The sequence below is a fragment of the Pristis pectinata genome, chromosome 8, assembly GCF_009764475.1.
Source record: "Pristis pectinata isolate sPriPec2 chromosome 8, sPriPec2.1.pri, whole genome shotgun sequence".
Classification (NCBI taxonomy): Eukaryota; Metazoa; Chordata; class Chondrichthyes; order Rhinopristiformes; family Pristidae; genus Pristis; species Pristis pectinata.
The window spans coordinates 32,201,268-32,223,903 of record NC_067412.1 but is presented as its reverse complement, the minus strand read 5'-3'; the positions used below and the strand labels follow the sequence as shown (position 1 = coordinate 32,223,903).

At 43.5% G+C, this 22,636-nt stretch overlaps 1 protein-coding gene across 1 annotated transcript in view; it reads left to right on the top strand.

Annotated features, from left to right (window-relative positions):
- The window catches only part of LOC127573285 (apolipophorins-like), a 159,983-nt gene that overhangs the window by 33,843 nt on the left and 103,504 nt on the right, over positions 1–22,636 (top strand). The window contains exons 5-7 of the mRNA XM_052021337.1: positions 811–948; positions 2,218–2,407; positions 4,390–4,532. Coding sequence (XP_051877297.1) covers positions 811–948; positions 2,218–2,407; positions 4,390–4,532 — 471 coding nt within the window. The remainder of the gene's footprint in view (positions 1–810; positions 949–2,217; positions 2,408–4,389; positions 4,533–22,636) is intronic.

Genomic DNA, 22,636 nt, shown 5'->3' with positions numbered 1-22,636 from the left:
AGCTGAGTCAGAGGCATCAAGATTCATTCCAGTAACTGAGCACCAAAATACAGGCTCATTCACAGATGCAGGACTGAAGGTGTGCTGAACTGTCAAGGATAAGAAATTAAAATAATCTGTCTGTCTGAACAATAAGACTTCATTGCTCTAAAAAAGAACTTGGGAGTTCTCCATGGTGTCCTGGCTAACATTTATCTCTCAAGCATCTTCACTGAAAAGAGTCTATCTTTGCTGGTTGTGAGTGCCATATTTCCAACATTTCAATCTGACCACCATCCTTCAAAACTACTTCGGTGGCTTACAAGTGTTTTGGGGTTTCCAGAGAATGTGAAAAACATTATCTGAATCAATCTTTATTTCTTAAATATTTTTGGGATTAGGGATAGGGAAGTCATGTTTGCTGCAAGAAGCTAAATGTACAGTAGTCCCACATAACTGAGTCAACAGCAGCAACAACATCAATACCTTTGTGCCTTTAACAAGTAGAAAATTCTTCACTCTTACTTCGTCAATCCTTATGGGGAAACCAATGTTCAGCTAGAAAAGAAAATAAATAAGAGGTAAGGCTGAAATTTTGGTTGAGGGATGGGTCTCAATGAGGTTTTGAGCAGTGAGGAGGTTCAATGAGTGAGTTCCAGAGAACACCATCAAGCTGCTGTAAGTTCACCACAAATTTTGGGGAGATACATCATGAATAATAGGATGGATCAATTTAATTATTTTCAGCATCAAGCTGGAAAATATAAAGTCCTTTTCAGTTAACACATCATTCTGCTTCTATTTATAATTCCTTTTTAATGTTTTACACAGGTTGATATTTTGGGCAAGTGTCCATCTACATATAAGGTGCAAGGTTCTCTTCTTGTGAAGTCCAAAGACCTGAACTGTTGTTCCCTACGTGGTATGGCTGTTACTTCACTGCAGTCAGTTGTTCTACCAGATCCTACAGTAAGCATGAGATTTATTATCATCCACTATATATGGACACAATTCCCACAACCCCTTTCCATCATCTTAAAAATGAAAGCCTTTGTATGGGAATTGTTGCTTGGTGCTGTGTTTTTGTCACAGAAACTACTGTATATTGAAAATTGGGGACTTGTAAAGTCTGAGATTTTTGTCCAAGATTGACTTATGTTTGCTGTGAATTCACAGAAGACCCTTGATTCTTGTTGTTCCATCCAGCATCGTAGGAGTTGCTCATTCAGAAGCAAGCTTTTGGCATGCCAGTACAGTGTGCTTCTACAGGACTTAAAAGGGGACCTCCCTGAGCAGGTTCCATGAGTCATTGAAGTAGGCTCTCTTGAAGTAATTTAATAACCTGACTATCCTTCAGGTACACTACAACCCCACCACTCCCACAACTCAAGATCGCACACACCACTAGCTCTCAATTCTTATCTGATCAGCCTGAACACCACCCACCCAGTTCATCAATCTCTTGACCTTCAACCCCCAATACCCAATCGCAAACACTGATTTCTGCCCCCCATGTCCCCACCCAGATTTGATTACCACCAATCACCAAACCTCTGCTCTGTACAGTCAACTTCTACTGTCTCTTGTTCCACTCCTTCCCTCCACCTTTTCGTACTGGCCATCTTCCCTCTTTCTTTCAGTCCAGATGAAGGATCTCGACCTGAAACGTCGACTGTCCATTTCCCTCCATAGATGCTGCCTGACCCGCTGAGCTCTTCCAGTGCTTTGTGTGTTTCTACCATCTACTTACTGGTCTGTTTCACAATCTCACTTTAGCTAATTTCCTTCACGCTCCATACCAGGATGAAACTTAAGAAAGGAAAGTAAAACTTCATACATTATCAATTTTCCCTTGGAGGCCATTAACAATAGTATTTGTCAGTCTACCACACAGTGATTGTTAACATGAGCTGATCATGTTCTAGACCACTATATTTTTCCTATCGTACAGTATTAAATAGTTAAAAAATATTGAATAATATACAAACATTTATTTCTATATAGTTTTGAAGAGAATCCCAAAATGCAGAGAAAAACTATCTGAAATAATGTAATATAATTAATCAACTTTCCATTCATCAAATTATAACCAACTCTTGGCAAAATATCTTTGCTGGCGTCTTAAATCACCTTATAATTTTGGGGTTAAAAGAGAAATGACTATTCTAAAAGCAAGGGTACTGGAGTATGAAAAAAGTAGAAGGGATGACTGCATCTGTTTTATTTGTTCTCTTTTAGTCTCACCAACAGATCCTGGATTCTCAGCTGGAATGTGTGCAGAGCTACAAAGATGGTGTCATAGAAGTTACTACTTGTAGTGAGTCAAATGTCTTTCGACCTTTCTCCAAAGAAGGAAAGGGTGCAAAGACAGAGATCTTCACGACACTGAAACTCTTGAAAAAGGAAGAAGTAACATCCATGCCCAGAGGTGAGTCAAATATACCAATGCTAAAACAATATTCAACACATTTTCTTCTGAGATGAACTGTATCCAAGGCTAGCCTTGGCTGAGTTACACTGGCTTGTGTGTCCTAAACCAAACGGTTACCATTAATACTGACAGATTGTGTTGAATCACCAAGTTTTGTTTGAGCAAGTTGGCTTTTTAAAAAGATATGTAGCATGAATAACTGGTTTAATTTTAGAAAAAAGGGCAAAACACAAAAAATCATATTGATCAATGAGTTCCTACAGTACAGCCATGTTTTGATGGTTCAATACCCACTGGAATCATCTTCACAATCAATGCTCTACTATTGATTATGAAGATGATTCCCATAGGTATTTTCTCAAAAAATACATTAAGTCTCATGCAACTCTTTGTTTAACACCACTCACCATCTACCAACCTATGAAACCTGCAACCCTACTCTTTTTCCATCCGTGGCCCACAAGTGCTAACGTGGCGCAGTAGTTAGTGCTGCTGTCACACAGCCCCAGTCACCTGGGTTTTTATCCTAACGTCACGTACTGTCCATGTGGAGCTCACTCACTACGACTGCATGGGTTCCTCTTGGCACTCTGGGCTTTTCCAACACCGCAAAGATGTGCTGGTAGGTTACTTGGCAACTTAAATTGCCCCTAGTGCAGTTGAGTGGCATGAGAATCAGTAGGTGAGTTTACATAATAAATAGGGGAATTGAACTGATGGGATTGCTTGGAGAGCTGGCATAGAGTCAGTAGGCCAAATGGACTCCTGCTACATTGGAAGGGAAAAAAACGAAATGCATCTCAAAGTCAAGGTTGAATTTATTGTCATGCACACAAGTACATGTAAGCACAGGTGCAATGAAACACTTACTTGCAGCAGCATCACAGGCACATAGCATCATATAAGCAGCATTCACAAGAAAGACATAAATATAAATTGTACACAATTTTTACAAGAAAGAATTAGAACAAAACGAAGTCCATTTTAGTGCTAAATTGTAGTGATTAGTGTTGTGCCGGTTGGTTGAAAGGCAGTAGCTGTTCTTGAAACTGGTGGTGTGGGACTTCAGGCTTCTGGTCAATTGGTCCATTTAATATAATCCATGAGCTGTTGCTTTTACCTATATAAATTAAGCGCCTTCTCAATCACTCTAAAAATACCTTCAAAACACTCGTCCCTATCCTCTGCTATTTTTGAAAATGATTCTCTTACGCTGGTCAAGTGTGACCTGATTTTTAATACAGGATACTGGCTGACAGCTTGATTCATTGTATAGGGTTAGCAAGTTATAATATTGGCTTAGTATGGATGAAGAGCTGGACAATCAGCAGTTTATAGGGAACAGAGTCAAAACAGGAAATTGAATTTAAATTGAGATGATTCAGAGCAAACTTCAGGGGGAAAGCTATGAGAAGCAAGTTCAAGTCAGTCGGAGGTTAGAGGGTTTCAACTTGAAGAGCAAGGTAGATTGCTTAGCATTTGGTCAGAAATGATATTTGTTTATTTGAGTTGTTGGAGATGTAAGGATTAACACACTGACATCACTTGACTAATGCACCAAATCTAGGCTGGCACTCCAATAGTAAGGAGGGAGTACTACACTGTCAGAGGATTCAAATTTTGTAGGAGACACTAAAATGAAGCACTGGCTCTCCTCCTAGGAGGATAGAAAGATCCCATATTAATGTGCTGAGTAATATTTCTCCCTTAATTGGAATCACTGAAACAAATGATCTGTTTCATTATCATTAGTGTGCAAATTGGCTGCCCCTATTCCCGCATTATAACATTTTACTTTACTTTCCTGTTGTAAAGTTTTTTGGATGCCCTGCAATTATGAAAGATGCCACACAAGTAGAAATTCTTTTCATCTTCTATGTAAGATGTAGACACTTCAGTGGAAATGCAGAATTTGTCACTGATTCGTGAGCTGTAGTTTAATTTTTAGCATTCTGTAAACTAGCATGTTTGTTTCCTAGCAGTGGACCTGAAGCCATTCCGCCTCAGCACTTTGCTGTTTGAGAGAGAAAGTGAACAAGGGAAAAGGGAACAATATGCAAGTGCAGAAAGAGTAGCAGAGGCAGTGAGACAACTTTGCTTAGCCAAAGGCATGACCTTGGAGGTAAGCCATCTTTACTTCCTTGTAAATGGAGTAAGGGATGGGATTATTTTACTAACAGATTGCTTTTAAATTCTTTATTCACAAAGACTAAATCTCACAATTATAGATTCTTTTAAGGCTCTGTAGCATTTCCTTGAAAGTGCTATTGCACTGGTGTTTACAAAATGTTGTTCTTTTTTAACAATTGCCAAGCTGGGTTAAGGGAAAAAACAGGGCCCACGTTGTAGAATAGCAATAAGTCTGAAGAGGATAAGAAAGAGCAGGACATGAATAACAAATGAATGTAGTGATTAAGTGATGCCAAGTTTAGGTATAAAAATCACCACATACTAAAATGGTGTGGAATTGCTGTGGAAACCTCCCAAGAAGTGCTTGCATAGTTCCTGCCCTGAGAACTTCTATGATACTGTAAAGCTTTATATTCATACAGTGGAGAAAGATACTACTCAGTCCAGTGGGTCTGTGCTCATTCTGGAAAAGATCTATACTCCTGTTCTTCTGCTGTGTTCCTTTAAATTTATCTTGATAATTTAGAATAGTTTTGTGTTGAAGGAAAATTTAATTATTCAGTAAGTCAAATTGAGTAGTGGGACTACAATAAGCTAATTGATGCCATTGAAAACGCAGTATTTCAAATCAAGTAACTTTTCAACAAATAGAAACACTCATATTTAAGTCCTTCTGCTCGACTGTGTGTTGCATCTATCTCATGTATAATATTAATCAGGGTAGTGAGATGCTGCAGCTAGTAGAGCCACTGCCTCGCACAGCCAGAGATCTGGGTTCAATCCTGTTCTTCCATGTTCTCCCTGTGGGTTTCCTCCGGGTGCACTGGTTTCCTCCCACATCCCAAAGATGAGTGAGTTGGTAGGTTAATTGGCCACTGTAAATTGCCTTCAATGTGTAGGCAAGTGGTAGAATTGGGGAGAGTTGACGAAAGATGGAAAGAATAAAAATAATGTTATTAATTTCAATGGATGGTTGATGATCGGGTGAAGACTCAGGGCCAAAGGGCTTGTTCCATGCTGTATCTCTCTATGACTCTATAAAACAGATCAGCTGGGGCATTAGTCAGTAAAAGGACAGAATGCCTTGTATGACTGTAGTGAGAAAATAGGATGGACAAGTAATGGAGGAAGTGGATGTGACAATAAACAGCAAGTGAATTTAATATAGAAGACATTTAAAATTACACAGTGAATCTCTCAAGGCTTTGAAAGAGCTTGGGCGATGGGGTAACTAAGCTCCATTCCATATCTTGGAATTATTGAGCAGGGTGCACAGATTTAATTTTGTCCTCCTCTTTGTGATATATTTTAGTCCATTATTTTTCTTCAGGGATTTGATTTTTTTTTAGGTTAAATAGCAAAACATGCAGGAATTTAAGATAGAGGAAGTAGAGTTGGAATACAGGAGCTGAGTTACAAAATTAAGGTGTAATGGTTCCACCACTCATGAGAGGAGGTAATACAATTACTGAGATTTTCCTCAAATGTATACATAAGAATGGAAAATTGATGCAAAAAATGATGCAAAAACCAACAATAAGCAGCAAGGACTTGTAGACTGACACAGATTTTTAATGCATCACTTGTCAGTCTGCATTCGTGCAAATGTTCACTCCCATGAAGGTTGTGCAATATACTTCATGCTTTTGAAATCATTGAAGGCCAGGAATGTGATAGGAATTCGGTTATTTTATATTATGGGGATGCATTTCCTTTCCTTTGCTTGACTTTGATGCAAGATCACATGTGGATAGATTTTCTGTTGGTTCTCTGCCATTTCATGGGAATTCAGCTTTATTTATTACATACAGGCAAATTTCCTTGGGAGATTTCCTGAGCATCTGTTGGAGCTTTGTTGGAAGTTTGATTGCAAGCAAATTTACATGCTTTTTGAGATTCAGCTGATTTTTCTGGCCCAGTTGGCAATCAAGAGAATCCTGAGAAAATTTGCAATGAAATTGGCTGGCAACGTGGAGGCCAACTTTTGTGTTGGAGTAGTTTTACAGGGAGAGATTGGAGTATAATACTTCAGTGGACTTTGAAATCTACTCCTTGCTCCATTCCATCAATGATACAAATAAACAATTAAGAGATCAAGCACCTTGTATTTCATTGGGAACACAACATGATTTATTAATCTCATAGTTTTGATTATTTTATGTAATAAATATACCACAATCTTTTTAAGTACAACAGGCTGGATTTTTCTAATGAGTTGGAGTATTTGCATAGAATCGGACACCTCTGTGCCTGGTTTTATTGCACAAATCACATGGAAAAACAGTTTTCCCTGGATTAGATTAGGTTCATGATCATTTCCAGATACAAACAGTGCCCAATGGGAAACCGGGCAGGTATGTTGGGGTGCTCTTCACACTAGAGCACCAGATATACATCTGTCCTTGGACAGCATAAGTTGGAGGTTTTGTGTACAGTGTATGATCTTTGTTGTTCACTGTTTTAGCACAACTAGAAATCACAGTGCTGCTTTGTTGTATTTGAGTATAATTATAAGGGTACTCTCTATGATTGGAACTAGGCAGTTTTAGAGCTCACTGCAGGCTGTTCATACACCTTATAACAATGCATTAGAAATAACAGGGAATGGCTTCTCCAGCATTTAGCTGCTGAGGTGCTCATTGCATGTGTGTCTCATTGGTAACACTACTGGCAGCAATCTATTACTGCAGGTGTCATTTCGGTAGTAACTAGCCATACGGAATAGCCTGGTGGCTTCAGGGCAGAAACACAGATATGCCATTTGCAAATAGACTCTTTCTATAGACTCTTCAGTGACACCACATCCTACCTGTGGTGAACAATGTATTTGCAGGTTTTCTAAGGCTAGGGAGTTCTCTCAGCTTTTGTGACAATCCTGCAAGAAAACCTTTGGCACATTCTCACACTTGGACTGCTTTGAGTGACCATTGCATGGTGGAATTTTAAATTTGGTCTGAGGATGAGAAACTTGGGTCTGAAAGTAGTGTCCTTAAATAAATGCAATTTCAATGGCAGAGCTGGCTAGGGTAGACAGGGAAAACAGATAAAAGGATAAAATGGTATATCAGCAGTTATAGAATTTAAGGAGATGGTTCATAATAACTGCAAAGGTATATACCAGTGAAAAAGGAGGGCTCTAGGATGTGTCATCTGTGGCTAACAAAGGGAGTTAAAGTGATGTTAAATTCCAAGAAAAAAGCATACACTGTTGCCAAGATTAATGGTAGGTCAAAGGTTTTTTAGAAACCAGCAAAATTTATAAACAAAGAGAAGGCCGAGCATAAGAGGAAATCTGCAAATAATCTTAAAACCAATGGTAAGAGGTTCAATAAGTACAGTATATAAAAGTGAAGAGACCAGATAAAGTAAAGTTCTTTTCCCTCCTTCCCAGTTCTGAGGAAGAGTCTTCGACCTGAAATGATAACTCTGTTTCTCTTCCCACAGATGCAGCCCGACTTGCTGAGTATTTCCAGCTTTTTCTGAATTTTAGCTAAAGTAAACACTGGTCCATTGGAGCATAAGAATGAAGAATTAATAATGTTAAGTAGAGAAATGGCAGAGAATCTAAATAATTATTTTGCCTTAGTCTCCACAGTAGCACTCTAGTAATAACAGAAAATCAAGGGATTATCGAGGGAGAGGAAAGTAAAACAATCTCTATCACTGGAACAAAACGACCAGGCAAACCAATGGGGCTAACAGCTGACCAGACCAGATAGCTTGTATCCTGGGGTCTTAAAAGAAGTGGCTACAGAGACATTGGATGTTTTGATTCTATTCTATGAAAATTCCTTGGATTTTGGAGAGGTCCCAGAGGATTGGCAAATCACAGATGTTAATTCAAAAGAAGAAGGAGACAGAATGCACAAAACTAAAAAGCAGTTAGCCTAACATCTGTCAGTGGGGAAACTGTTGGAATCCATTATTAAGTGAAGTCTTGATCCATCTTTACAGAGCGCAGATATGATCTCACCTGGAGTACTTACTTTTATCCAGAATTAAGGAAGCGTTTGGATGCAGTGCTGACAAAGTTCACTGTTTTGATGCTTGGGATGAAGGGATTGGTGTATGAAGAAAAGCTGAGCAGGTTAGACCTAACCTGATATCTTTTACAAAATTCTGAGGAGGATTGACCGGGTGGATGTTGAGAGGATGTTTCAGAATAAGGGGTAGCCAGCTTAAGGGGAAAATGACCAGGTATTTCTTCACTCAGAGTTCTCTACCCCAGTGCAGGGTGTAGAACCATTGAATATGTTGGCAGAAATTTGAACCACAAGGGAGATGGGGGCTATGGGGAGAGCGGGAAAGTAATGTTGAGGGTTCCTGACCTGAAACATTGACCTCCTGCTTTTCTCCATGGATGCTACCTGGCCTGCTGAGTTCCTCCAGCGTCATCGTGTTTTTCATCTAGATTTCAGCATCTGCAGTCCTTATTTCTCTAAGACTGGATCAGCCATGATTTTATTAAATGGCAACATGGGCTCAAGGAGTTGATTGACCTACCCCGCTCATGGTTCCTGCATTCAATATGGTCTCTCACCTTTGGTCATCATTACTCTTGGCTTCTCACCACAGGGTTATTCCAAGTGGCTGCAATAGTTCACTGCCATCTCTCAAAGTGTGCTCCTCCATGCTGTATCAGAGAGATCACCCACGCACTGCTTCCACACAGAAATGATGGCCTTTACTTTGATTTCACTGAAGATCAGGTGGAATCCTATGCACTGGGAATTCTCAGCATTACTGGCTTCACATAAGTGTAGGCAGCCATCGACTGCACGTACATTGCTCATAAGGGTTCCCATTAATAATCAGGACCTTTTCATCAACGGAAACTTTATTGTGGGACAGCAGGAAAATTTCCTGATGGTCAATGCTGCATCTGTGCGACACACACACGATGCCTTCATTGTCAGGGAGGCCAAACTGTCGAACAGTTTCTGCGGCCAGCATCGTTCAGACAGATGGTTCCTGGAGGACACCCTCTCCTATTTTCCTGCTTCTCGCACCTACTCATGGTTGCATGACATCTGATGAAGGACATACAGTGAGGGTCACACAAGCACGAAAATTATTATAGAGAATACAAGTGCATTTTGAAAATGCAATTTCATTGCCTGGCTTAGTCCAGGGCACCACACTGTGTATGCCCAACATTGGTGGAGACTTCATCATGGTGTGAAGCATGCATGACAACCTTGCTATCCAAAGGCAGCAGTTAATGCCAGAGGAAGAGAAGAGCAGCATTTGGAACTACAGCCCGAGGGTTATAAAACCATAGAACCATACAGCACAAAACAGGCCCTTCGGCCCACCATGTTGTGCCGTCCATCAAACCACCCTCACACTACCTAACCCCTTCCTCCCGCATATCCCCCCATCCCACACTCCTCCATGAGACAGTCTGAAGAACAACAGGGTCAAGAGGAGCAGGAGGACAAGGAAGGCCTGTGTAAAGTTCCAGCAGAACCCCACCAACCCATCTTCCAGATGATCACAGGAGGGATTGACTACACAGAAAATAAACAACAGCCTGATAGAGAGATGCCTCTCCTCAACAGCTTACAAAAGTATAGTCCCCAAATGTCCCACCCCACACACACATTAGAATCTCCACAGTGAAGGGATTTATTAGCATTCCCGTAATAAGAGATAATCAAGGGACTATAGAGGGAGACGAAAGTAAAACTATCTCTATCACTGCAACAAAACTACCAGATAAACCAATGCGGCTAATGGCTGACATGTCTCAGGACCAGATGACTTGTATCCTGGGGTCTTAAAAGAAGTGGCTGCAGGGATAGTGGATGTGTTGATTCTATTCTATGAAAGTTCCCTGGATTCTGGAGAGGTCCCAAAAGATCAGTACCAACTTGTATTGCCCACAATCAGCTAAGGGAGTCCAGATGACACACAAGATTTCCTTCATTCTGCTATTTAGAACCATCTGCACTGTATATCACATGTAAGTAATGATTCTCTGACCTTGTGTCACTGGCTTGAGACCAATGATCTGTATTTTTTGTGAGGAGTGGCACCTCGCTTGAGAAACAGCAACCACTGCACACACTACACTTTCCTTGGATCAGCTCGATCTTTTGGGTGTAAACTTTGGTTGAGCTATTGACCCTTTGGACTGCTGCTCAATATCCTAAGTAGCTAGTCAGCATTATAGCTGCTGGAGGAACTCAGCGGGTCAGGTAGCATCTGTGGAGGGAAATGGTCAGTCATTATTATGGGTCGAGACCCTTCATCTGAACTCAAGCCAGGTTAAGTCCAGATAAAGAGACTCGACCTGAAGCAAAGACTCTCCACTACCCTCCACAGGTGCTGCCTGATCCACTGAGTTCCTCCAGCAGCAGCTTGTTTTTTACTCCAGATTCTAGCATCTGCAGTCTCTCCTGAATCCATTTTGAGGCTACAGAAGCTGTGAATAATACACGTAACTACTTAATGAACAGGTTGTCTTTCAGTGTGTAGTGAGATGCATTGATGGGCTAACATTTCAAGTTTGTGAAGTGCATTCGGTAATTCCTGATGGCGCACTAACTGAGGATTATGGTGAGTTATTCAACTGCTGCAAGGAACCACTGGAGCACGTTGGAGGAAGGCTGTTGCTGGAGAAGGGGCAATATAGAGAAGATGTGTCACCTCTGCATTCAATTTCCCTGCCTCTTGTACGAGTCCCTTCCTCAGAGGTGGCAGTGATAAAAAGCAGATATATGAATCATGAGACAGCAATAAATCTCATACTGGTGGCCAGATGCAATCAATGCTAGAACAACACAGCAGCTGCAGATTGATTTAAAACATTTTTGCAAGCATTTGATCTCCTGTAGCGACATGTTGATTATTAAGGAGAAAGTCTCACTCAATGTGTGAATGTAATTAAAGCTTAGATCAAGCCCCTTCACGTGAAATGCATGTTATTAGCAACCTTTGTATGTGAGGGCATATGGCGTTGTAGCTGTTGCACCTGTGAGTCTTATCTCTGCAATATTATATATGTGGTTGGTACTAAGACTGTATATTTCAATAATGCTGGTGTCATGACAATACTTCACAACAATAGAAAATCAAAATATGCTGTAATTAAAATTATTATATGTATATAATGATGGCCCCCCTCTCCTCTTGACACTTATTTCACTCACTCAGACCTAAGTGCCCTTCATTGAAAATCTGAAGGCTCCTTCCTTCCTTGGCAACCTCTCTCCCCACTGGCAGACATCACTGCTGCTGTGTGCCTGGCATGGGAAGGGTGCTTTTAATGGTTGACACTCACCCTTCTGTCATTGGCGCACAGCAAAGTGTGTCTAGTTGCACTTAATTGTAGGCTGCACAGATCCTATTTAGTCGTGATTTGATGTGCAAAACACAATAACACTCCTTTTAGTGTCTTTTTTGTCCAATTTCACAAATATTTGCAGGGAAATTGGGCATTAGCATTGGGTGGCATAGTGGTGGGGCTGCAGCCTCACAGCTTCAGTGACCTGGGTTTGATCTTCACCTCTGCTGTCATCTGTGTGGAGTTTGCACGTTCTTCCCATAATTCCAAGGATTTCCTCCAGGTGCTACGGGATACTCCCATGTCCCAACAACATGTAGGTTGGTAGAGTAGTTGCCCACTGTAAATTGTCTCTTACGTGTAAGGTGGTGGTAGAATTTAGTGGGAGTTGATGGAAATGTGTGGTGAGTGAAGTGTGGTTAGTGTGGATGGTGCTTGATGATCATAACAGACTCATTGCGCTGAAGGGCCTGTTTCATGATGTATGACTCGATGACTACAGTGTAAATGCAGCTCCTGTTTAGCATAGGAACAAAGGGTGAACTCCAATTTCCAGAGCTTTATATGAAAGTTTGAACTTGTAAATTAATTAGTCTCTTATTGTTTTTACAGTGAAGTAAGCTCCAGCTTCTGAAGAGCATTATGATATACTAATTGAATTAACTCTGAAGTTGTTTATGCCCTTCCATAGTGAGGTTTTCAAATGATGTTAAATTTGTGACATGACATTTAATACACTCAGAAATAGAGAAACATTGGCTTCAGTTAAGAGATAAAGGGGATTTTACCTCGATATTCATTGGTGAATTGCACTTGAGTGGGAGATGTGAAAGGCCAATATTTTAAGCCATTGCACTGTGCATTGATGGACAAGTTGCTATGTCATTGGCAGAGTACGTGACAGAGAGTAGACATGGTACTCTTTCGTGGATACAAGGAAAACAGAGGTCTGTTGTTAGTAGGCAAAACAAACAGAATAGCCATTCTTCAGACAAGCAGTCCCAGAAAGTCACAATACAATAGAGAAAAAAGCTTGAAAGGCTGCAATCTCTTTTGTGGGCATCAGGCTGGGTTTCAGAATATCAATGGGAAAAATAAGTAATGCTCAGAACTCCCACTGCGTCAGTGTTGGTGGGTAAGGCTTTGAATATACTTTAAAAGGATATTGAGCCTTCACACTGGAACATTGATCAGAGCAGATAAAAGGCAATAAGATTAGAATTTGACTCTTATTTCAAGTTGAAAGATTGATTAACCTAGCTGTAGAAAGCTTATAAACAAAGAAGGAATATATTGGGCCAGATCATGCTGAGTGTGTCCGGCAGCTCAGATTGGAACTGTTGGTGTTCAGCCAGTAAAATGAACGTAAATCCGTTATATGTGCCATGAAATTCAGGACTTGCTGACAAATTCGGAAGGACGAATCTGTCAGTTTGTTCTGCTGTTGGGCTTCATGTGGAGTAAGTATGGCAGATTTCCTTCCCTGGGGATCATTAGCAAACTTATTGGCTTAATGTAAGTTCTCATTGTCTTGAACAGGATCTGCCCTGTTAAAGACCATGCTACAAATTGTTCCATGCTGTTTTGGCAGCACATATTAAAATCTTCAGGGTCCCTTCTACAGGTACTTTTCGTGAGTTCTTATTTCTTGAAATATCATAAAACTGTATTCATGCACTGATTTCTAACATTGCCTTGCCTTAGATTTAATGAGAACAGAAATGCATTCTTGCGAGTACTACCAGTGACAGTAAAAATATCACACAGGTGCTGATTGTTACAAGCTTGCAACCCTCCGAGTCAACCTATGAAACAGAAAACGCAATGGAAAAAGCAACCTTGCTATAATTAGCCATTGCAGTAAATTGAACAAAACACCCAGTTAAGCTGGAGCACTCCTTTGGGAATGCCAAGGCCAGTTAATGCACTGAGATTATTTTTCCAAGACTGGGGTGTACATTTATTCATATACTTGTCTACATTTCAGTCCATACTTCAGAAAATAGAAAAACAGAAAAATGAGCATTATCATTTTGGGACATTTTTGAATTTACATGCAATTTTATTTTGGCCCATTTCAGTTTACCCATATTTGAAAATGACTAACAGAATTCCTTAAGTGTCATCGAAAGATACTCTGGGATTGTAATTTCAATCATAAGTAATCCGAAGCATTTTAAAAGGCAGTTTATTCCTCCTTGATTACCATAGCTCAGAAAACCTGGACAGAACATTCACTGTTCGTAAGATGTGAAAGCAGCTCAGTCGTGGTTTAAATTTAAGTAATAATGTCACATAGTGCATATTTGAGCTATTTATAAACTACCTTTTGAAGTAGCTGTAGGGATTATGGATGCATAGAATTAAAGTATGTTTAGGCTATGGCCTTTGAATGGTTTCTTAATTTGATCCAAGTCATCCCTTGTAAATAAGCATTTTAATTCGAACATTTTTTTAATGGAACCATGGAGTCATAGTGTCTACAGCGCAGAAACAGGCCTTTTGGCCTGTCTAGTCCGTGCTGACCTGATCTTCTGCCTAGTCCCAGAACCATTGATAATAAATTCCAGAGACACAAAAGACTACAAGTAGAATTAAAAATGAACTGCTGGGAGACTTCAGCAGGTCAAGCAGTGTATGTAGAGGCAAAGGGATGGTTGCCGTTTCAGGTCAAGATCCTTCATTGATAAGAAATTCCAGTTCATTTAGATTGCCATTTTAACAAAAAAGAAACTGCAGACAAAATGGGGGACAGTTGTTATAGATTATGTATTTTAATGTAAGATTTAACATTTTTAAATGCCTTTTTGGAAGATATAAGCTTATAGCCCCAAATTGGCAAGTTACTTGAGCAGGAAGGAGCTTGAGAGAATTGTTCTACCTGAAGTATTCCAGCAGCTACCCTGGCCTGTACAACTCAGAGTATTGGAGCAGCCTGGATTAACTTGCTGTCTTATTCTGAATTCTGTGGCAAGCAGCTTTGGCCAAGAACAGGGGGTGGAGAAATAAAGAAAATAATTGGGGCTATCACAAGTAACAAAAACATGAAATCAAACCCAGTGTACTTACTGGCACTCTCTGGCATTAGATGAAATACTAGAACAGCAGGGAGCCAATTAAATTAAAAATACATGCACGCTGCCAGTTCAAATTGGCATATGCTGATTTTACTCACTGCTGGGTAACATCTCAAACAGCCAAACGTGGTTGATTGCAATCCTGAGAAATTCAAAGAAGCAACAATTTCGAGTTAAGTCAATAAAATCTATTATCTTTTGTCATTAGAACATTGTTCAGTTTAATGATAATCACTATTTTAAAATGATGAACAGTAACCCAAAAAAAGCTACTAAAATTCTATAAAAGCAACAGTAGTTCTCAGAGCCAATGCTGGTATTAAACATCTTGGTGTTCAGTTGAATGGAATCATTTCATTTTTTTTATTCAACACTAAAAGTAGCATTAATAATTACTTAAATAATATGCTCTTCAAATCAGAACTACTGACAGCTTCGTTTTAAAAAATTCGATCAAAATTTTTTTCATAGTAAGTTATTTCAATGGTTTTACACAGAAGGCCAATGTTCATCATAGAATATGAGACAATTGTTGGTAATTGACAATAGAAATGGGGAACAAAAACTAATCAGATGCCTGGAGCAGCCTTTTGAGACCTCATTTTCTAGTTATGGTTGAGGTGATAATGTAGAATCTTTTAAATGCTTTGTTGTGTAAAGTGTTCTTTAGGGCCAGTGAGTTTGTTAGGTAGGAATTGTGGCTTATTATGCCATTGAAGTCTACTTAACATCTTACATGGCAAAGCATTTAAAGGCCTCTCACACTAAATACCCCATTTTTTGAGTTCAAACGATTACACTGGAGAAGATTACAAATCAATGGATCCTGTGGAAGTTTAAGAACTAAAATAAGCATTTAGATGCACAAGTGTAAACTCCTGAAATTTCTGTCAATTTCACAGTGAATGAGGTTGGTGTAATACTGACAGCCTTGCTGTCATTGCAACTGCAAAATCCAGGCCATAGTTTTTGTATTGTGCTACATTAATTGTTTCAACCATGGCTGATTGAATTCAGATGCCTAAATGCAGACTGTATTTTAAACAATCCCAGAACACAACCATTTGTACATACATGATTTAATGCACATACGATTTAGTGCACATTTATGATCCATTTTATCAAATCTTTTACAACTTTTAGGAATATTTTTCTCAGGGATATTTTGGCTCTCATTCTGCCTTTTGCGTTCTGTTCCATATTTTCAGATGTGCAGCAAGCTGATGACTGAAAATTCCTTCTCCCTCATACTTATGCTTTCTGAATGGATTGAGATTGCATTAAAGAAACATGAATGTTAATCTTTTTAGAAATATTTGATAAAATCTGTTTCCAAGCAACTAGGGTATAATTCTAAGTCAGAAAATACAGGCGAGGTAGGTTTTGTTGATTTAATAGTTTGTCTTGTACTTTATCCCTTGTCAGACTTTGGCTATTCCTTCTTTTCATCTATTTCCTGCAACATTACAGTGCTAAATTGAGAAATTTAGATAATGGCCTTGTTCACCCTTTGTTTTAACTAATAAGGAAATTTGTATAGTGTAGCGGCTAGCTATACACTATGAAATGAAGACACAGAGTCGCTGGTTCGAAATCAGAAGTTGAATGAATGACAGGGGCGTGGTGCGCCTTTAATATCCGAAAACTTCCCGCGCTACAGTTCCCGCACTGACGTCACGTGCGGGTCACCTGACCTTCCCACGCACAGGCTTTCCTAGCCCGAAGATGGGGAAGAAGGAGGGCCCCGCGCCATCTTGGATCAGGGCCTCCGACGACGTTCGCAATGTCAGGAGCCGGTTTGATGCCAGTGCGGTGAGTCGCTACATAACCACCTTCCACCGCCCCCCCCCCCCCCCCCCCCCAGAACTGGCGATACTGTCGCGAAAACCAGAATTACGTAAACTATGACTTGGGTAGTCTGCCCCTGCGTCACGCTCGCTGGACCACCACAGGTTGGTGCAAGTCTAAATGAACCGGCTTTAGCCGGTCAATTGTAAAAACCTCCTCGCGCCCCCCAATGTCCAGCACGGACATAGACCCATTGTTCCTGACAACCCAGAATGGCCCTTCGTACGGCCACTGCAGCGGTGATTGGTGTGCGCCCCTCCTGATGAAGACAAACTTACAGTCTTGGAGGGAAGTCGGCATACAGATCAGGGCCTGTCCATGTTGTGAGTTGGGAATTAGGGCCAGGTTTCCAAGCTGCTTGCACAGCCGGTCGAGCGCCGCGGCAGGTTCTTCCTCTGGCCCCCGAGGGGCTGGTAGGAACTTGCCCGGGACGACTAAGGGCGTTCTGTAGACCATCTCCGCGGACGAGGCATGCAGGTCCTCTTTTGGCACGGTGCATATCCCCAGCAGGACACAGGGGAGTTCGTCTACCCAGTTGGGCCCCTTAAGGTGGGCCATGAGTGCCAACTTCAGGTGTCGATGGAACCTCTCCACCAGCCTATTGGATTATGGGTGATAGGCGGTGGTGAGATGGATCCGGGAACCCCACAAGTCGGCAACAGCAGACCACAGACCAGAGGTGAATTAAGCTCCCCTGTCTGAGGTGATATGTGCCGGGACACCGAAATGAGCCACCCAAGTTGACAAAAGGGCCCGTGTGCAGGACTGGGTGGAGGTGTCTGCAAGGGGAACGGCTTCAGGCTAGCGGGTAAAATGGTCGACAATTGTGAGGAGATACAGCGCTCCTCGGGAGACTGGGAGGGGGCTGACCAGGTCAACATGGATATGGTCGAACTTCTGGCGGGTAGGTTGAAAATCCTGCAAGGGGGCCTTGACATGCTGCTGTACTTTCGAGGTCTGGCAGTGTGTGCAGGACTGGGCCATTCGGAAACCTGTTTACGCAGGCCGTGCCAGACGAACTTGTCAGACACCATCCGGACTACTGTCCGGATGGGTGGGTGTGCAAGGCCGTGGATGGCATCAAACACCCGTCGGCACCAGGCAGCTGGGACGATGGGGCGTGGTCTACCTGTGGAGATATCGCAGAGCAGGGTGCGCTCACCGGGGCCTACCAGTAGGTCTTGCAGTTGCAGGCCTGAGACTGCGGTGCGATAGCTGAGCATCTCCATGTCCGTTCGCTGTGCCTCCGCCAAGGTGCCGAAATCCACCCCCAGGACAAAACTTGGATGGTGGGCCGTGACAGTGCATCCGTGACCACATTCTCTTTCCCAGAGAGATGGCGGACGTCAGTGGTGAACTCCGAGATGTATGACAAGTGCCACTGCTGCCGTGCTGACCAGGGATCTGAGACCTTGTTGAAGGCAAAGGTCAACGGCTTGTAGTTGGTGAAAGCTGTAAACGGCCTGCCCTCCAAGAAGTATCGGAAGTGTCTGATGGCCAGGTACAACGCCGACAGCTCGCGGTCGAAGGCACTATATTTGAGCTCTGGTGGTCGAAGGTGTCTGCTGAAGAACGCCAGTGGTTGCCAACGCCCTTTGATAAGCTGCTCTAGAACACCTCTGACCGCTGTGCTGGAGGCGTCGACCATGAGAGCAGTTGTGATGTCCGCGCGAGGATGCACCAACATGACTGCGTCTGCCAAGGCCTGCTTGGTTTCGATGAACACGGTGTGAGCCTCTTCCGACCAAGCAATGTCCTTGCTTCCGCCTGACAGGAGAGCAAACAACGGGCGCGTGATGCAGGCCATGGATGGTATGAACCGGTGATAGAAGTTCACCATACCGAGGAATTCTTGCAGGCCCTTGATGGAGGTGGGTCTGGCGAAATGGCGGATGGCGTTGACCTTTATAGGCAGGGGCATGGCACCGTGTTTGTCGATCCGATGGCCCAGGAAATCGATTGTCTCAAGCCCGAATTGGCATTTGGCTGGGTTGATGGTCAGGCCGAAATCCCTCAGGTGAGAAAAGAGTTGGCGGAGGTGCGTGAAATGTTCCTGGCGGCTGCTGGCGATCAAGATGTCGTCGAGGTATATGAAGGCGAAGTCAAGGTCACGCCCGACTGCGTCCATCAGTCGTTGGAAGGACTGAGCAGCGTTCTTGAGACCAAAGGGCATCCGGACAAATTCAAAGAGGCCGAAAGGTGTGATCAGCGCCGTCTTTGGAATGTCGTCCGGATGCACCGGGATCTGGTGATATCCGCGGACAAGGTCGACCTTGGTAAAAATGGACCTCCCGTGCAGGTTGGCAGCGAAGTCCTGAATATGCGGCATGGCATAGGGTACTGGTCCGGGGTAGTATTGTCGTTGAGGTGTCGGTAATCGCTACAGGGTCGCCAGCCTCTGGCTGCCTTGGGGACCATGTGTAGCGGAGAGGCCCATGGGCTGTCTGACCTGCACAATATCCCTAACTCCTCCATTTTCTTGAATTCCTCTTTCGTGAGGCGGAGCTTGTCTGGGGGTAGCCGCCGGGCGTGGGCGTGGAGGGGACGGCCCTGGGTGGGGATGTGATGCTGGACGCCGTGCTTGGACAAAGTGGTGGAGAACTGGAGCGTTAGTAGGGACGGGAACTTTGCTAGGACCCCGGCGAACTCATTGGTTGACATGGTGACGGAGTCGAGGTGTGGGGCCAGTAGCTTGGCCTCACCCAACGAGAACGTTTGGAAGGTCCTGGCATGTACCAAATGCTTACCCAGCAGACTGTTGGTGCAAAGGAAGTCTGCCCCAAGGAGTGGTTGCGCAACGGCGGCCAGGGTGAACTTCCAAGTAAAGTTGCAGGTGCCGAACTGGAGGTGTACCAAACGGGTGCCAGAGGTCCGAATGGCGCTGCCGTCGGCGGCTCTGAGGGCGGGTCCTGGTGTGTAGTTGCGAGTCTCATGGCTGTTGGGAAGCACGATGCTGACTTTGGCTCCGGTGTCCACCAGGAACCGACGTCCAGAATGCCTGTCCCACACATGCAAGAGGCTATCCGGGTGGCCAGCCGCCGTAGCCATCAGCGGTGGCTGGCTCTGGCGTTTCCCGGAAACCTGCATGGTGGTCGGCACCTGCGGGCGTCTACGTCCCACCGCTGGTGGTAGAAACAGCATTGGTCGGTCGGTGTCTCAGACCTGGTGGCGGGTGGGGTGCGTTCGATTGCCAGGTCTGGCCTGCTGGTCCACTGGGTACGTGGCGTGGCAACGTGCTCGACGGACGCCCCACTCTCCTTTTTCGCCTGTCAAAGGACGTCTGCCTGGCGGCCACCTTCTGGGGGTCGCTGAAATCGGCATCCGCCAGGAGCAGGTGGATGTCAACGGGTAACTGCTCCAGGAAGGCCTGCTCAAACATCAGGCAGGGTTTGTGCCCATCTGCCAGGGCCAACATCTTGTTCATGAGCGCAGAGGGGGGTTCTGTCGCCCAACCCATCGAGGTGGAGGAGGTGAGAGGCCCATTCGCATCGGGAAAGGCCGAAAGTCTCGAGAAGGAGGGTCTTGAACTTATCGTACTTCTCCTCCTCTGGGGGCGCCTGGATGAAGTCCTCGACCTGGGCTGCGGTGTCTTGGTCAGGGGCGCTCACCACGTCATAGTACTTGGTGTCGTCCCTGGTGATCTGACGAATCTGGAACTGGGCCTCAGCTTGGTTGAACCAGACACGGGGCCTGAGGGTCCAAAAGGTGGGCAGTTTAAGGGCTACTGCCTGTACCTCTTGTTGTGCAGACATCGTGGGTCCAAAAATGTTTGGGCCCGTCGGGGTCACCAATGTAGTGGCTGGCTACACACTACGAAATGAAGACACAGAGTCACTGGTTCGAAATTAGAAGTCAAATGAACGACAGGGGCGCGGTGCGCCTTTTATATCTGAAAACTTCCCACGCTACAGTTCCCGCGCTGACGTCACGCGCAGGTCACCTGACCTTCCCACGCGTGGGTTTTCCTAGCCCGATGATGGGGAAGAAGGAAGGCCCCGCGCCATCATGGATCAGGGCCTCTGACGACGTTTGCGATGTCGGGAGCCGGTTCGATGCCTGTGCGGTGAGTCGCTACAATAGCTACATTATTTCAGTTACTCATCGCTTATGATGTGTTACTCGTGGGGAGAGGTTTTCTCATGGGTAATTTGATGACAGTCATGCTTTCTGGATAGACTGTGGTTTACTAGGATTCGTGAAGAGGTCTTATGCCTGATTACTGAATGCTGACAACTCAGTACAGCTGCTGAATTATCCATACGCTGCCGCAAAGGAACTTTGCTATGAATAACATTAAAATACAATACGTTCAAATACAAATACAGGACAGGATGGGATCGAGCTCGTCAAATGTGTTCAGGAGAGTTTCCTTAGTCAATATGTAGAGGTCCCAACTAGAGAAAATGCGATACTGGATCTCCTGTAAGGGAACGAGACAGACCTGGTGACAGAAGTGAGTGCAGGGGAACACTTTGGATCTAGTGATCATAATTCCATTAGTTTCAAGACAATTATGGAAAAGGATAAGACTGGTCCTAGGGTTAAGATTCTAAACTGGAGGAAGGCCAATTTTGATGGCATCAGAAGGGGTCTGGCAGGTGTGGATTGGGATGGGTTGTTTTCCGGCAAAGAGATGCCTTCAAAAGTGAAATATTGAGAGTACAGAATCTATATGTTACTGTTAGGATAAAAGGCAAGGCTAACAGGTTTAAGGAACCGTGGTTAACGAGGGATATTGAGGCCCTGGTAAAGAAAAAGAGGTGTATATCAGGCATAGGCAGTTAGGATCAAATGAAGCACTTGAGGAGTATAAAAAATGCAAGAGAACACTTAAGAGAGAAATCAGGAGGGCTAAAAGAGGACATGCTCTGGCAGACAAGGTGAAGGAGAATCCCAAGGGTTTCTATAGCTATATTAAGAGCAAAAGGGTAGCAAGAGACAAAATTGGTCCTCTTGAAGATCAGCATGGTCATCTATGCGTGGAGCCGAAAGAGATGGGGGAGATTTTAAATGGATTTTTTGCATGTATGTTTACTTGGGGACAGACACAGAGTCTATAGAACTGAGAAAAAAGAGTAGTGAGGTCATGGACCGTATCTGGATTATGGAAGAGGTGGTGCTTGTTGTCTTGAGGCGAATTAAGGTGGATAAATCCCCATGGCCTGACGAGGTGTCCCCTTGGACCTTGGGAGGCTAGTGCAGAAATTACAGGGGCCCTGGCAAAGATGTTTAAAATGTCCTTAGCCACAGGTGAGGTGCCGGAGAGCTGGAGGATAGCTAATGTTGTTCCGTTGTTTAAGGAAGGCTCTAAGAATAAGCCGGGAAATTATAGGCCGGTGAGCCTGACGTCAGTCATGGGTAAATTATTGGAAGGTATTCTGAGGGACGGGATATATAAGTATTTGGATAGACAGGGCCTGATTAGGGATAGTCAACATGGCTTTGTGCATGGCAGGTCATGTCTAACCAATCTAATAAAGTTTTTCGAGGAGTTTACCAGGAAGGTTGATGAAGGGAAGGTGGTGGACATTGTCCACATGGACTTTAGCAAGGTCTTTGACAAATTCCCGCATGGGAGGCTGCTCCAGAAGGTTAAGTCGCTTCGCATTCAGGATGAAGTAGTCAATTGGATTCAACATTGGCTTAGTGGGAGAAGCCAGAGAGCAGTAGTAGATGGTTGTCTCTCTGATTGGAGGCCTGTGACTAGTGTGTGCTGCAGAGATCAGTGCTGGTCCATTGTTGTTTATTATCTACAGAATATTAATGATTTAGATGATAATGTGGTAAATTGGATCAGCAAATTTGCGCATGACACCAAGATTGTGGGCATAGTGGACAGCGAGGAAGGCTACAAAGCTTGCAAAAGTGATCTGGACCAGCTGG